At 48.9% G+C, this 17190-nt stretch overlaps 1 protein-coding gene across 5 annotated transcripts; it reads right to left on the reverse strand.

Annotated features, from left to right (window-relative positions):
• Window positions 1-527: 527 nt before the first annotated feature.
• Window positions 528-15323, reverse strand: MKS1 (MKS transition zone complex subunit 1). Of its 5 annotated transcripts, NM_001031766.2 has the most exons (18): window positions 15226-15323; window positions 14697-14806; window positions 13404-13471; window positions 12803-12958; window positions 11676-11773; window positions 11348-11476; window positions 10983-11087; window positions 10667-10775; window positions 10082-10138; window positions 5804-5846; window positions 5479-5544; window positions 3620-3690; window positions 3205-3274; window positions 3002-3109; window positions 2028-2161; window positions 1444-1526; window positions 1261-1358; window positions 528-1151 (listed from the first exon to the last, which is right to left on the reverse strand). In NM_001031766.2, the coding sequence occupies exons 1-18, from the start codon at window positions 15303-15305 to the stop codon at window positions 1060-1062; spliced, it is 1677 nt and encodes a 558-aa protein (NP_001026936.2). In that variant the 5' UTR covers window positions 15306-15323; the 3' UTR covers window positions 528-1059. The 5 variants fall into 5 exon arrangements, with proteins under 5 accessions (NP_001026936.2, XP_015313998.1, XP_015313997.1 ...); XM_015458512.3 differs by lacking the exon at window positions 14697-14806; XM_015458511.3 differs by lacking the exon at window positions 14697-14806 and having other exon boundaries at window positions 12772-12958.
• Window positions 15324-17190: the final 1867 nt, after the last annotated feature.

The following is a 17190-nucleotide window of genomic DNA, read 5'->3' on the forward strand; positions in this document are numbered from 1 at the left end:
GCGATGAACCCTTCCACCAAGCAACCCTCTCACATGTCAGGTCACATATCAGCGCTGCGTACAAGGGCTCAAGAGCCAAGCAAGGGGTTCTGGGAGGCCCAGGCGAGAAGGAGGGTTTCCAGCCATTTTTGTCCACTTCCCAGCCTGTTCCTGACCCCTGCCTAATGGGAGGCCAGAGTCCCAGCCTCCAGCCACCCCACGATCTTCCTATGAAGCCTGCAGGGTGGGCAGCACTTGCTGCTTCTCCTAAGAAAGCACCACTGAGGGCAAAAGCTGTTTCTGCTTTGGGCTGGGGATGGGGCGGCGTGGAACTTGTCGTACACTTCACTCCAGATGTTTCAGAGGAATGCTGCTAAGACCCAGCTGGCACTAACCTTGAAGACCCTCCTAGGGGCTGAGTTTGGAGAATCCAAAGAACCTCTGGAGTAGGAAAAGGCAGGGAAGGGCGGCAGTGTTAGGGGCCCCGACATTAAGGAGAATACCTTGGCCATACCAGAGACTTGAGCAGAAAACAAGCCGACAGAATGTCAGATGGTAGTAAACCTTTTTATGTACAAAAAAAACACAATAAAAGCCACTAGCCATCTAGCAGAAAGGACTGCCTTCAGCCTTCACTTACTCCGGCAGCCAGCCCTCGGCAGGAAGAGGAGGTGGGCTCCCAGGGTGGGGATGGAAGACCTCCCTCGCCTGCCTTCTCTCTCGGGCCCCCACGTGTGCAGCAGGTGCAGAACAGGATGAACCACAGCACTCTGCCCCCAAGACCCAGAGACAGGCCGGAGAGCAGGCGGAGCTGAGGACAGAAGTGACTCTGGCCTTACCCCCAAACGGGTCTCAACCCCGAAACACCTGTCCTCTTGTGAGGGGCACGTGCAGGGGCTGACATATCAAGAGGCAACCACCTGTGGGCATTTGGCAGCTGAAGAGCAGGTGGGGGGTCAGGATTCTCAGCTCCTCTGGTTCTCAGCAGGTGAGTGGGGTCTCTAACCAGAAAGATGAAGAGGTGGCAGGGCCTGGGCCGTGGTGGGTATCACTCATCACAGAGGCCAGGGCTGCAGTGAGCTAGGAGACCGAGGTTACTGAGGGACTCACAAGGTCCTGGGGGAGGCTTTCTCGGGCCTCCTGCATACGGCGCCGGGCTCGCCGGAAGGCCTCTGTGAGGGAAGTAGACACGGAGTCAGGACCACGGTGTGGGGACGATGGGGCCCACATGGATGTCGGGAGGGGTGGGGTGGCTGGACTTGGGTGGAGGGAGAAGCCTACCCAGCACATTTTGAATGGAACTCTGCTGGCTGAATCCCTCCAGACGGTCCAACACACTCCGCATCCTCTTTCGGAGGGAACTTGACTCCATGAAGGCCCTGTGGGGGAGCCAGCCACCTGACCACGGCTGCTCTGCAGCCCTGGGGACCAGGAGGTCTGAGGCAGAGGGCCGGGGCCGCTCACCGGGACTGCTGCAGACAGTGCAGGCGGAAGGTGACGCTGCCTGTGGTCTCGGTGCGGAGTCCGAAGCGGCTCAGACGCTCCCCCTGTGGATCCGGTTAGTGTCAGGCTTCGGGTGGTTTCCAGACCCCAGGCACCATGCTGGCCTCACTCCCATTCTTATTCCCATTCTTGGGGAGAACAGGTCTGTTGGGGAAAATTCATCCCAACACCCAAATGCCATCACCTCCCGACTGTCAATCAGGGAACAGTCTAGCCTCATTTGAGAATTAGCAGTCTTCTAAGAAGCCGGCTGACCCTCTGCTTCCTGAGGTTTCAGGGATGGGCTGGGGGAAGGGGCCAGTTACTCTGATGGGGACCAGGGGAAACCTCTAAGCGTCCTACTTCTCAGAGCTCTCCTAGGAGCGCATTGCTGTCTGTATGTGCTTCAAGGTATGGCTGAGATTTCCCACTGGAGCCACAGAAAGGAAGAGACTAAGCACTGATGAAGCAATGAACGATTAAGGGGACTTAACCCAGACTGCACCTTTCCCAGAAGACAGGGACATAACTTCCCATGATGAAATCTACCCAGAGACAAAAGTCACCTTGAAGGTTCCTGGTATCCACACGTAGGAGAGGTCCTCCAGCTCCAGAGAGCCACCAATGAAAAACCTCCGCAGTTCAGCCACCGGGCTGAGCTCCAGGGGCCTCCAGGTGGAGACCGTCAGGGTGTGAGAGCCTGGGCAGAAGAGGATGCAGCCAGGGCTGGGAAGGGCCTGCGGTCCCTCGCGGGCTCCCCAGCAGTGACACGGGCCTTGCCACCACTAAAACACCTGGTCTGGGGACGGCCTGACCTCTGGTGAAGGTCACCACGGAGGTTTAGGGGACCCACGTGGGAATCAATCAGACAGAAGCTCAGATCTTAGCTCTGCCAGTTACTACCTGGGCGCTGGCCCAAGTTTCTCAGCCTCTCTGAACCCCATTCTCCTCGTCTAGTAAAACGGAAATAATACCAACACCTATGCCTCAAAGAGTGGTGGGGAGAATTAAACAAGAAGCACTCAGCACACTGCCTGGCACACAAGGGAAGACAGTGGCCATTATTTCTAGAGGAACGGTGACCCACTCACTACACGTCTGTTCAGAGCCCATCTTGACACAGGCTGCTCCCCTAAGCTGCTGCTGCTGCTAAGTCGCATCAGTTGTGTCCAACTCTGTGCGACCCCATAGATGCCTGCCCACCAGGCTCCCCCGTCCCTGGGATTCTCCAGGCAAGAACACTGGAGTGGGTTGCCATTTCCTTCTCCAATGCGTGAAAGTGAAAAATGAAAGTGAAGTCGCTCCCCCAAGGCTGCAGGTCAAATCAGAGGAGCCGGAATCAGAGTCCAGAGCTGCTCAGCTGTCTCTAATGGAGACAGAAAATGCCCTCAAAAGGAACACAGAATCTTGCAAGTTAAGTGCTTCTAGTTCCCAGCCATCCCCGCTTCTCCCAGGAAGTGGTCGAGTCCTCTGAAGCATCAGCCTTGCATCTAGGAGTGGGGGCAAGAGGGCTGCGTGCAGGGCAGGGACGAGAAGTCACCTGGGGTGGCGGGCAGCACCACAGCCCCGTAGCCTTCCACGCGGTACCGCTGCCAGAAGTCCAGTGAGAGGACCTCGCAGTAGAGCACGGGCCACTCTGGGAGCGCATCTGTGGAGGGGAGAAGCGGCCAGGTCCTGGGAGGCCCCCACAGGAGAGGGCGCATCTGAGGAGCCCCAAGGCCGAGGACCGGCCAGGCCACTCACCGACAGATTCATCCTCGTGGAGGAAGGAGGCCTCGAACGTGAAAGGGTAGGAGAAGTAGGCCACGTTATCCTAAAAAGGAGGGCTGTTGTTTTAAACTCAGTGCCACGGAGTGGCAAGGCCTCACCTGGCACTCATTTTTCCTGTGGCCAGTGACAAGGTCATAGTCCCAATGGAAAAGGAAAAACTATCACTCCACACAGGAAATAAGAGGCTAAGAGGGGAAGGGACACCCAGACGCAAGCTGTTGCCATTCTCAAAAAGGCAGAGAATCCAGGGACAAGGCGGCCCTGTAGGGCCCACAGCAAAGCACCAGACCCAGCTCTGGAGTCCTCCCCACACTGCTAGCCCGATCATCTTTGGATGTCATGCTGCGAGCAGCCCTGTTCCCTCCAGGCGCCCCTCTTGTTGCCATACCATCCCCCGGGACTTGGTGGCACAGGTCTGTGTTATTCCTGAGAGCTGCTGGAACGCTGGGCTTGACCAGTCTAAAAGCCAAAGACCACACAAAGTCAACCAGGGAGGAAGGCGAGCAGTTGAGAGAAACACAAAGCTCCTTTCTGCATTCAGTCATTCAGGCACATGACCAATCACTCATGCCATGTTCACTGGGCCCACTGTGTGCTATGACTGGCCCCTAGGGACACTGCAGTGACCGGATAGAAAAGCTTCCTGTCTCTCAGGGAGCTAACCTTCTAGCTGGCAGTGGGAGGGGGCACAGAAAGCCAACCAACGACAGACCATCAGGGAGTGATAAAAGCTAAATATAAAACAGCATGAAGAGACTGAGAGGCCTGGAGGCCCATTTAGGGATGCTGAGGGACCACTCGGAGGTGAAACTTAGGCTGAGACCTAAACTGAAGCAGAACCAGTCATGCAAAGATAGGATTCAAAAGGTTTCGGACATAGGAAATGGTCCTGAAAAGGCCCTAGAGTGGGAATGAACTTGGCCTGTTGAGGAACAGGAAGCATGACTGGAATGTTATAAAGGAAAGACAGGCCGGGGCCAGCTCATTCAGAGAATGGGGTCTGGACTTTGCTCAAAGTGGGAAGGGAAGCTGTTGGGGCTTTAAGTTGAAGAGAGACAGCTGGTTTACATTTTATAGGCTCGGTTAGGCTGTGGTATGTATGGCAAATGAAATGTAAGGCGGCTTCCCTGGTGGCTCAATGATAAAGAATCCACCTGCCAATGCAAGAGACACAGGTTCAGTCCCTGGTCCGGGAAGACTCCCACAAGCCGAGGAAAAACTAAGCCTGTGCACCAGAACTACTGAGCCTGTGCTCCAGAGCCCGGGAGCTGCGGCTACTGAAGCCTCAGTGCCCGAGAGCCCGTGCTCTGCAACGAGAGAGGCCACTGCCGTGAGAAGCCCAACCACCACAACCAGAGAGGAGCCCCTGCAGCAATGAAGACCCAGCACAGCTAAAAATACATAAATAAAAATTATTTTAAAAAAGAAAAGAAAAGAAACATAAGAGCGAGACAGGAAGCAAGAGGATAAATTAGACATTTAATGCTTTGGCCTAAGTAAGAGATGATGGTGGTTTGGTCCAGGGTCCTCAAGAGAACAGGACATTCAGGACATCTTCGGGAAACAAGCCTGACAGGAATTGCTGATGGCATGAGTGGTGGTAGGGACTAGAGAAAGTGGGGAATCGAGGATGTCCCTTATATTCCTGGTATTAGACACCAAGGAGATGATATTGTGGTTCTGCTAAGATGGAGAAGACCGTGATGGCAGGTTTGCGGCAAGAGGAGGATCAGGGATGCTTTCGGTCACGTTAAGCAGAAACAACAAACAGGTAAGTGGGCATGAGTCTGGAATTCAGGGGGAGGCTAAGAGTAGAGAGAGAAGTCTGGGCGTCTGAGACACACACACAGCACTGAAGCCACAGGAAGGATGGGGCCACCTAGAAAGACTGTGGAGAGACAGTAACAGAAGGCCAGGCCCGGCTTTGGATACTCTAATAGTTCTAGGTCAACAGCAGACGAGGAAACAGCCAAGGAGGCTGCTGAGCCACCAACGAGAGAGCTGAGTGGAGCACGGAGCCTGAAGGCAAGAGGAGAGGGGCAGTGAGGAAAGTGAGCTGTGGCAACTGGGAGACCAAGGAGGGCGAAGGCAGACACGTCCCCACAGGATTCCACATCTTGGAAGTAACCTATGACCTTGATAAGAATGGTAACAATTTCAGTGGAGGAGTGGGGAAGGAAACCTGACCCAATGCTTCTGGAAAACTGTCAGAAGGGGTAAAGAGAGAGACTTGTGAATACTACTTACTAGAAGTTGGCAACTCCACAAAGAAGTGGACGTAGAGGTTGTCATACTCATAGCCTTGGGCTGAAACTAAGAAAACAGGAAACGGATTCAGTGTATTGCCCTATCACCCCTAACGCCTGACCCAGTCCTGCAGGGCCTACCCACTTGTGGAAGCAAGGCTCCCGAGGGCCAGGGACTCTCTGTGTTTCCAGGAAAGACTCATGCCTGAGTCTCCCGAGCACTGCGGACAACCCAAGGCCACCACTGCAGTGGGGAGGACTATTCCACACTGCTCTCTCTGGCACTTGCCAAGCCTCAGGGGACCTCCATCTGGTGAGACACTTACCCACCTCTCCATTCACGAAGAGCCGGAGGGCACCTGGTGCGGTCTGGGGTAGAGAGAAGTGGGGACCGGTCAGGAGGTCTGAGGGAAGCGACCCCTCTCCTCGAGCCTGTCCATAAACCCCACAGGACCTGTCACAAGATGTCCGATTCTGGCGAGCGACTACCCACGCTTCCTCCCCACCTGCCATTTCTCCACAGATCTGTTTTCTTCATTTCTCAAATGCGTTAACATAGGGGCAAGTTCAATTCAGTTCAGTCGCTCAGTCGTATCCGACTCTTTGCGACCCTATGAATTGCAGCACGCCAGGCCTCCCTGTCCATCACCAACTCCCGGAGTTCACTCAGACTCGCGTCCATAAGTCAGTGATGCCATCCAGCCATCTCATCCTCTGTCATCCCCTTCTCCTCCTGCCCCCAATCCCTCCCACCATCAGAGTCTTTTCCAATGAGTCAACTCTTCGCATGAGGTGGCCAAAGTACTGGAGTTTCAGCTTTAGCATCATTCCTTCCAAAGAAATCCCAGGGCTGATCTCCTTCAGAATGGACTGGTTGGATCTCCTTGCAGTCCAAGGGACTCTCAAGAGTCTTCTCCAACACCACAGTTCAAAAGCATCAATTCTTCAGCGCTCTGCTTTCTTCACAGTCCAACTTTCACATCCATACATGATTACTGGAAAAACCACAGCCTTGACTAGACAGACCTTTGCTGGCAAAGTAATGTTTCTGCTTTTGAATATGCTATCTAGGTTGGTCACAACTTTCCTTCCAAGGAGTAAGCATCTTTTAATTTCATGGCTGCAGTCACCATCTGCAGTGATTTTGGAGCCCCAAAAAATAAAGTCTGACACTGTTTCCCCATCTATTTCCCATGAGGTGATGGAACCGGATGCCATGATCTTCGTTTTCTGAATGTTGAGCTTTAAGCCAACTTTTTACTCTCCTCTTTCACTTTCCTCAAGAGGCTTTTTAGTTCGTCTTCACTTTCTGCCATAAGGGTGGTGTTATCTGCATATCTGAGGTTATTGATATTTCTCCCAGCAATCTTGATTCCAGCTTGTGTTTCTTCCAGCCCAGCATTTCTCATGATGTACTCTGCATAGAAGTTAAATAAGCAGGGTGACAGTATACAGCCTTGACATACTCCTTTTCCTATTTGGAACCAGTCTGTTGCTCCATGTCCAGTTCTAACTGTTGCTTCCTGACCTGCATACAGATTTCTCAAGAGGCAGGTCAGGTGGTCTGGTATTCCCATCTCTTTCAGAATTTTCCACAGTTTATTGTGATCCACGCAATCAAAGGCTTTGGCATAGTCAATAAGCCAGAAATAGATGTTTTTCTGGAACTCTCTTGCTTTTTCCATGATCCAGCGGATGTTGGCAATTTGATCTCTGGTTCCTCTGCCTTTTCTAAAACCAGCTTGAACATCAGAAAGTTCACGGTTCATGTATTGCTGAAGCCTGGCTTGGAGAATTTTGAGCATTACTTTACTAGCATGTGAGATGAGTGCAACTGTGTGGTAGTTTGAGCATTCTTTGGCATTGCCTTTCTTTGGGACTGGAATGAAAATGGACCTTTTCCAGTCCTGTGGCCACTGCTGAGTTTTCCAAATTAGCTGGCATATTGAGTGCAGCACTTTCACAGCATCATCTTTCAGGATTTGAAATAGCTCAACTGGAATTCCATCACCTCCACTAGCTTTCTTCGTAGTGATGCTTTCTAAGGCCCACTTGACTTCACATTCCAGGATGTCTGGCTCTATGTCAGTGATCACATCATCATGATTATCTGGGTCATGAAGATCTTTTTTGTACAGTTCTTCTGTGTATTCTTGCCACCTCTTCTTAATATCTTCTGCTTCTGTTAGGTCCATACCATTTCTGTCCTTTATCGAGCCCATCTTTGCATGAAATGTTCCCTTGGTATCTCTAATTTTCTTGAAGAGATCTCTGGTCTTTCCCATTCTGTTGTTTTCCTCTATTTCTTTGCATTGATCATTGAGGAAGGCTTTCTTATCCCTTCTTGCTATTCTTTGGCACTCTGCATTCAGATGCTTATATCTTTTCTTTTCTCCTTTGCTTTTCGCTTCTCTTCTTTTCACAGCTATTTGTAAGGCCTCCCCAGACAGCCATTTTGGTTTTTTGCATTTCTTTTCCATGGGGATGGTCTTGATCCCTGTCTCCTGTACAATGTCATGAATCTCATTCCATAGTTCATCAGGCACTCTATCTATCAGATCTAGGCCCTTAAATCTATTTCTCATTTCCACTGTATAATCATAAGGGATTTGATTTAGGTCATACCTGAATGGTCTAGTGGTTTTCCCTACTTTCTTCAATTTAAGTCTGAATTTAGTAATAAGGAGTTCATGATCTGAGCCACAGTCAGGTCCCGGTCTTGTTTTTGTTGACTGTATAGAGCTTCTCCATCTTTGGCTGCAAAGAACATAATCAATCTGATTTCAGTGTTGACCATCTGGTGATGTCCATGTATAGAGTCTTCTCTTGTGTTGTTGGAAGAGGGTGTTTGTTATGACCAGTGCATTTTCTTGGCAAAACTCTATTAGTCTTTGTGCTGCTTCATTCCATATTCCAAGGCCAAATTTGCCTGTTACCCCAGGTGTTTCTTGACTTCCTACTTTTGCATTCCAGTCCCCTATAATGAAAAGGACATCTTTTTTGGGTGTTAGTTCTAAAAGGTCCTGGTGCACGGGGACGACCCAGAGGGATGGTATGGGAAGGGAGGAGGGAGGAGGGTTCAGGATGGGGAACACATGTATACCTGTGGCAGATTCATGTTGATATATGGCAAAACCAATACAATATTGTAAAGTTAAATAATAAAATTAAATTAAAAAAAAAATAAAAGTTAGAAAAGAAAAAATAAATAAATAAAAGGTCTTGGAGGTCTTCAAAGAACCGTTCAACTTCAGCTTCTTCAGCGTTACTGGTTGGCGCATAGACTTGGATTACTGTGATATTGAATGGTTTGCCTTGGAAACGAACAGAGATCATTCTGTCGTTTTTGAGATTGTATCCAAGTACTGCATTACGGACTCTTTTGTTGACCATGATGGCTACTCAATTTCTTCTGAGGGATTCCTGTTCGCAGTAGTAGATATAAGGGTCATCTGAGTTAAATTCACCCATTCCAGTCCATTTTAGTTTGCTGATTCCTAGAATGTCAACATTCACTCTTGCCATCTCGTTTGACCACTTCCAATTTGCCTTGATTCACGGACCTGACATTCCAGGTTCCTATGCAATATTGCTCTTTACATAGGGGCAGCACCTAATTTAAATGGTGGAAGGGGCAATGGAGTGTGGGGACCTTATGAGAATGGTCAAGAGAAGCAGGCACAGCTGCCACTGCCCTACAGCAAGAGGCCGGAGACCCTGCTCCCTCTGGGGGCTGAGGCCAAGAAGCTAGGCAGTTTCCTTTTAAATTATTTGTGTCTCTATCTTAGCTAACTTTTTAACATTGAACATCTGTTGCTAATACAATATGAAAATAGTGAAAGCTAATTTTTACAAACAGAGAGGGAGACCACAGGCTAACTCTATCTTTGTTTCCAGATCTAGAAATGGAACTCCTGGATTAACAGAAGACAAAGAACAGGACCACGGGATTATGGACTTAAACTGTTTTGTCTTAAAAGCCAAACTATCTGACGAACAGAAATGAGATGCCTCCCTCCTTTATGGGGCATGTAGGGAAAATATCTACATTAAGAGTAAGGAAGACATTTTTCATTTTTATACTTATTTACAAAAAAAATTAATAGATAGCATCACTGACTCAGTGGACATGAATTTGAGCAAACTCCAGGAGACAGGAAGCCTGGCATGTCACAGTCCATGGGGTCACAAAGAGTTGGACACAACTGAGCAACTCCATAGTAACAATAAAATTAATTATAAAGTAATACATGAATGCATCACCACTGATAAAAATTCAAAACTATCTAAGTTTAGAGAATAAAAAGGAAACATTCCTGAAATATCCCTCTCACCCCTCAATAGCCACCTGCTGTCTCCCAATTCCACCCCCTTCCCAGAGAAAGCCCCCAGAAGGCGTGTGCCCTTTGAGACCTCTTCCTAGGCATCGACAGTTCTATATCAACATGCAATACTTCGAAAACACAGCAAGGACTATACTCTGTATGTTATTTTCTACTTTCTTTTTACACTGAAGAGTGTGTCTTGAGGACCTTGAAGAGAGGACGGTCACTCAGCTAGAGTCAGAGCGCTCTTATGGTGGTGCGGGAAGCTGGGCTACTCACCATCTCAAAGTCAGTGCCCACGAGGCTGTTGAGATACTCCTTGTGCCGGCCATAGAGCTGAGGAAACAAACCACACCGAGACTCAAGATGCAGTCCCAGGCAGACCAGGGTTCAGGTCTGAATGGGAGGGAGAAACGCAGCAGGAATGGGAAACACCACAGAGAGCCAGGTGCCTGAGTGCTCCTGCCGCCGACATTGGACAGTGAAACACAGAGGCTCTGGAGTCCACTGGCCTGGGGCCAAGCCAGCTCCCACGCTGCTGCGACCTGGGGCAGACTCAGCTTCTTGATCTCCATTGCCTCACTTACAAAATGGTCATAAAATAAGCATTCCCTCGAAGGGCTGCGGTACAGTCTAAATGAAATTAGGCATGTGAAGGCCCTAGCACAGAGCACAGGCCATGCTCAGATAGATCATCATTAGCATAATGATCTTATAACAGGCTCAACGCCTCGTGTCTGATAGGTTAGAAGGGCTTCCCAAGTCAGGAGAGGCCATCAAGAGCAAGACCCGGCCGCTGCTGACCCACCATCAGGCGCGGCCTCAGCTCCCAGCTCTCCGGTTCTCGGATGAATCAGCACTCACGTCCTTGAACACGCGCTGCTCCCGCTCCTCCTCCTCAGGCTGGGCGAGGGAAGACACGTTGTCGACTGTATACTTCCACAGCTCCTGCTTCTCCCCCTCTGTCTCGATTCTGTAAGGTCAAAGCCACAAAGGGACTAACTGGAAAAACAGGAGACGAGGCACTCCAGACCCAACCGAGGGACAAACAAACTGTCGGCTGGGAATTTAAACGTTAGGAGAGATGAAGGGCTTTCTGAGAACTTCCTCAACTCGAGACAAGAAGTGAAGCCCAGCAAAGGAATGCTAGTCTCCACCACCTCTTTCTTCCTCTTCTCACCTGTAGGGTCCTTTGGAGCCAGTGAAGTCAGGTTTTACTGTGATCACTCCATTGCTGTCCACCTTCAGAGTACAGAGGACATGTTCATGCTTCTTATAGCCAAGCCTAGAAACCAGAGGTAACACCAGAGTTCAAGATTGCTGGTCCCATTTCCGGGAAAGAGGATGAGGTATTCAGTTCACATCAGGGGAGAAGACAGAGGCTGGGGTGAGAACAGTCAGAGTAAAACATTTCCTTCCAAAGAAAAAGAAGGAAACAAAATCCCTCCCTCCAAAATACCTGGGATGACCGTAACAGGAGGGTGATGGTTAGCGACAGGAGAAGAGGATGAAGGTCTGAGTTGGGCAGTGAGAAGCTTCACTCACTTTCCATAGGGCCCCAGGTCTGCCATGATGTACATGGTCTGAAGAGGGGTGTTGATGACATGGTTGTTCCTGATGAATTCTTCTGAGGGCTCCCAGGTGACGATTCGTGACTTAAGAATGCCACCTTCCCTGGGAGACACCACAGGAAGGGTCACTTCCCTGGCACCCCCTGAAGACCCTGAAGGAAGAATGCAAGGGAGCACACCCAGGAGGAGTACAGGGGAGCACTCCACTGCAGAGTGGGACACTCGCGTCGGTGAGCACACCAAGAACACTGGCACAGAAGGAACACCAGGACCTCCCCAGCCCCGTACACACTTGCACTCACGTTCCTCGCCTGTCCTGCCGTCGCCGCCTGACATTTGCCATTCGCTCGACCAAGAAGGACGGCATCTCGCTGGCTGCAGTGGTCATTTTCTGACAGTGCTGGGAAAACAGAGCAGCTTGGTATAAGCCAGCAGCTCAGGGCCACGTGGGATCAAGCACCTGGAGGGAAATCTTCCTTCTGAAACCTCACAGGACCTTGAGAGCGCAGCCACCTCACAACAGCACACGCTGATGGAGGGTGCAGAGGCACAAACAGCTCAGAGAAGAGCCGACCATGCCCTGATTTGCCCTAAGGTTGTAGCAGCACATTACTCTTGAGAAATGAGTCTGCAGTCTGTAAGCCCGTACCAACAGAGTTGGGGGCGGTCTACCCAGGAGATGCTGACATCACTAGGTGGTTGGAAGATGCCAAATGTAACACAAGTATTCCGTGAAAAACGCTCTGTAATTTTCCTTTCTTTACCAAAACAGACAACCTAAATTTTACATGCTACCAACCCACAACTTTCAAAAACATTCACTTAACACCTGGCTTAGAAATCTATAGACTCACAGACAAAAATCAGAAAATATAGGCTCTCCCCTCCTTCAAGGAGTTTATAATCTCACTGAGAAGATAGAACATATCATACAGTGACTGAAGAAAATCTAAAACGAGGCCACGAGGGTACGCTGTCATCGGCAAACTGAGGACACAAGCCATTCCCTATACAGTACTGAATTCCTCTTCAAATCTGTATGTTCGGTTTTGGCTGAATCCCATGATGAATTTAATCTAGATGGTTCTAGACTCCATCCACCTGTCTGATCTCATAATGCACGGGGAAAATCAAACCTAGTGGCTGCTCCCCGCAGTGTGCAGTCTGCAAGCCTAGCATTAGAGACACTGCCGGCTCCCCCAGGCCCTCCAGCAGGTGGGGCAGGGAGCAGCAGCAACACCACCCAGAGACCTGCCCACCTACCTACTCCAGCCTGGCTGCCAGAAACACACGGAAATTCCTAGACAGGCTCACTTAACAGGCTTCTGAGTTAAAGCACGAGGCCAGAAAGCCAGGGGAAACAAGGTGAAGGGAGCTACAGAGCTTGGGTAAGTCTACCTGAGTCTGTCTCCTTGGGAAAGAATGATACCTCCTCCAAATTGGTGTATCTATCAGAGTCAGTGTAGGTAAAAATCCGTCGGTTCTTCCTGCCACCTGCATCTTCCAGCTTTAGAATCTCTTGACGGTATTGATGATCCAAAGGGCTCTGACAGGCTGCTTCATTTTGGTACAGATCTACTTCAAACTGAGGTCACAAAGAAACAGAGTTCCAGTGAGAGTATTTTAATTTTGTCGCTACAACTGTTTGGTCAAATATCATTTGTCATGATGTTTTACCTAAACTGATGGAGGACAGAAAAGCCAACAAAGGTTAGAGCTACAAGGAACCAGAGCGACAGTCTAACTCAATTCTGCTGCTATAGAACTGGCACACCAAGACCATGTGCTGCTTTGGTATGTGGCCCAGAGGTGAAAAGCGTGTTACTCAAAATCATAAAACTGGCTAGTGGCAGGTTTTATGTGTGCTGTGCGTACACTGAGCCCGTACACACAGCAGTGGGAAGTATACACTGCTGTAAGCTTTCTGGAAGTCAGTTTGGCGATATGTATCAGGAACCTTTCCCTGCAACCAGGCAGGTGGACGTGGGCCAGGTGCAGGGACACGGAGCAGACAAGGGACACTAGCCCACCTGGCTGAAGAGCTTCTCTTGCCACCCAATCACAACCTCCTCTTCTTCTTCCTCTGGGCGGTGTCCACCTCCAAAGAAAACAGAGCGAGTCAAATGTTTGAGCCCAACTAGCCCTACTTCTTGCTCTCTGGTGGGTTATAACCAAAGTCTGTGCTCTTATATTTGCCACAAAACCAGTTGGAGTTCACTGATTATGAAGTACTCACTCTAGAGAGGCAGTAGATATGTGCAGAAGCCAAGGTTAAGACCCAAGAAGTTTTAATCACCCCCACTAACTTTAATAAAAGAAATCACGTCCTCCAGGAATTATTTAATCTAATTCAGAGTCAAGAGCTGAAATTTAGATATAGGCTGAACAGCTCTTTCTCAATCCCGATTGTCTACATTTGCTATGAACCATGGCATTTTTATCTTCACTATTTCTGAAGCCATAAATCTAGAATCACAAACACTGTAACCTTAAGAGACCAAGTATTAAGAGAGAAAAGGAAAGACATATAACAGATTGTTTTAAAAAAGAACCAAATCTAGTATGTACACTCCTAGATGAGTATGCCTTTTCCAAAGATATATGCTTCAAAACCCACCAGCTTACACTTTTGCCCAGGAATATTTCTGAACAGAAACAAAAGCAAAGAGACTAGTGACCTAACACAAACACACTGTCTTCTCTTTCTCACTTTTCTGGCTTCTCAGAGAAAGAAAAAGGCTAGAACACAGATAATACTAATACGCACATTTTCTGGGACTTCCCTGGTAGTCCCGTGGTTGCATTGCAGGGGGCATGGGTTCCATCCCTACAGGGAAAACTAAGATCCCGAATGCCACACAGCAAGGTTAAAAAAAAAAAAGTGCATTTTCCAAGCAGACCCAAATGTTTAACTTGTTTTTAAAAAGTGTTTATATTGTAAGTTTCAAGTTTGGAGTCATATTTTCTCTTAGAAAAAAAAAAAAAAGTCAGAAATGGCATTTGGGTTTAGAGGTAAATTTATAATATACCCAAAGCACAGTATTTGCTATTTCACTACGTTTGACCACAGTTCAGATCAGCTTCTTGATGATAGGAATCACTTCTTGAATTCAATTTTCACACAACATAATGTAGTAGTTAAAACTGCCTGGGATCAAATTCTGACTTCAACAGTTAGCAGCCCAGTGACTTTGGACAAGAAACCCAAGCTCTCTATACCTTTTCTCAGACTATAGACCTGGGTCTACTCTGTCTTAAGAAGTAACCTCAGCCCTAGGCCCTTCCCCAGATCCCCAAGGGGCCCATCACCAAAATACACCCACTGGCCGTTGGGTGAGGCCTAAAAGTGGCCAAGTCTATGAGATCCTTCCCCAGTTGGGCAGCAGGCTGGCAATGGAGGTAGTTGCTTGATGTGATTCTTTGCAGGTGGACTCTGCCAGGAAAAGAGAAGCCCAAAATACTGTTACAAGATACACAAGCAGGAGACGAACACAGAGCAAGGATGGGGAAACGAACCACTGAAGAGATTATGGCTACCAAGAGATGTGGCAGGGTGCAGGCAACAGAGAGGAGGGGAGGGGGGCATGGGGCCCCAGGGAGGAGAGGATGCGAGAGTGTATTGGAGGGAGACATAGGGCTCTGAGGAATTTGGGGGGCGTAGGGTCCTGAAAGGGTGAGTCTAGCAAGTTGCGAGTGAAGAGGGTTCCAGGTAGTGAGGGAGACGCGAGGAGACCGGGATGACAGTGGTCAGTACTGCAAACGGAAGCGAGGGCCCCAGCAAAGGAGAAGTGTAATTCAGGTTCCAATTATCTGAGAGCATAAAAGCACGGGGCTCTGGGGTGATGCGACTACCGGAGGCGGAGGTTGCGCACGGGGTCCCGAGAGCGGTACACGGCCTCTCCGGTATCACTGCTCCAGATGGCCTCCGCCATGACAGCTGCGCCGCGCACGACTGCGCCGGAAAGCGCGCCGCCCCGGTTCCCCTGGCAACTGAGACGCCGTCAGGAGTCTGGAACCCGGTTCCCTAGGCGGCGCGGGAGAAGCCCTGCCCATCGCGGGCCCCGCCCGGGCTGAGTCCCTGCCCACGCCGGCTGGGGTAGTCCTGCGGGGTTGCCGCTGGTCTTTAGTGCGAACAAAGCTCGCTCACACCCAAAGCCGGGCTGGGTGCGCTTGACAAATGAGGAAACTAAAGCCGCGCTATCGGCCCCCATTATGTAGATTCGGACAGAAATGGTCGTAAGCTCCAAATCCGAGTGTCCTGAGTTCCCAGCTACTACTTTTCCCACCACACCACACAGTCTTACACTGAATCATGGGACACTTTGGCCTCAGAATTGGTTGACGGGGACTCACAGAATGCACCCATTCTTCCCAGAGGAGTGACCGGAGGTGAAGACAGTTACCCAGACATGAAAGTGTCAGAAGATTAATTACTCTTTGGGTTGGCATTCACTGAACCAGAGAAAAAGAAACAAGGAAGCTAGCAGTAAGGAAGGAAAAGATGTCATTATTGCACTGGTTTTTCCCCTGCATGTGTTATTTCCCGATTTTTAAGCCACCTTAGATACCGCACAATAAAGTGCCATTCTGAAGACGTGCTTCATTGGGCTGCCAAAGGCGGGACACACCTGTAACCTGTAACCTCGAGTCCGGCTCTCTGGCACCTTGGGGATGGCAGCAGTTATCAGCCTTTGTCATTTGCTGCTGCTTGTCCCCTGAACCCAGTTTGATTGTATGGCATTGGGAGCCATCAGCAACAAAGCTGCTCTTGTATAACACTAAAGACTCACTATAACAATAGCCCTATTTATGTAAGATCTAATACAGCCTGGGCTCCTTGTTTATGTTGTCCCTAATCCTCCTAGAACTCCCTTAAGTAGGTATTTGTTATTCTCATAGTCAGTGAAGTTATTGAAGGCCAGAACGTGAAGGTAGAACTGGAGTAAGTGGCAGAGGAGCTGAGACTCCAGCCCAGGCCTGTCTTTAAAGCCTGAACACCTTACCACTCTGCTTCACAACCTCTTACCTACCAATTTATTCTGTAAGAGCACACAATTCCCAACCTGGGAAATAGTAATAATTATTTCAACAGGTGAAACTGTGAAGGCAGACTATCATTCTTAAGAAAAAAGATCACTCTAATTTTTTCTTTTAAAATTGTGAATAGGCAACACTTTGCCATATGAACCACAAATGATGAAGTTGGAGCCTGAAACAACTTTGGTTTTACACCAAATCTAACTTAGAGCAAAGTCAACCTGACATAAGTATAAGCAAAGTACTGTATCACATGATATGCAAATATAAGTGATTTGTCTAAGTAACCATAATTAAATTATCTTTATACAGGTAAACTAGATTTTTATTCCTTTTATTTACTGATATAAATCAGGATTCTTAAAACTGGGATCCATGAGCAGAGTTCAAGGGGTCTACTGATTCCCTTACCCAGTGGGGAGAGGGAAGGGAGAAAAGCAAGATAGGGGTATGAGATTAGGAATTACAAACTACTATGTATAAAATAAATAAGAAATAGAGATATGTTTTATAACACAGGAAAATATAGCTATTCTTTTGTAATAACTTTAAATGGAATATAATCTATAAAACTATTGAATCCCTGTTTCAGGTTTTATACCTGAAACTAACGATCTAAATTGACTGTGCTGTGCTTAGTCATACAATCGTGTCTGACTCTTTGATCCCATGGACTGTAGCCTGCCATGCTCCTCTGTCCTTGGGGATTCTATAGGCAAGAATACTAGAGAGGGTTACCAGGCCCTCCTCCCGGGAATCTTCCCAACCCAGGGATTGAAC

The sequence above is a fragment of the Bos taurus genome, chromosome 19 (genome assembly GCF_002263795.3).
Source record: "Bos taurus isolate L1 Dominette 01449 registration number 42190680 breed Hereford chromosome 19, ARS-UCD2.0, whole genome shotgun sequence".
Lineage (NCBI taxonomy): Eukaryota > Metazoa > Chordata > Mammalia > Artiodactyla > Bovidae > Bos > Bos taurus.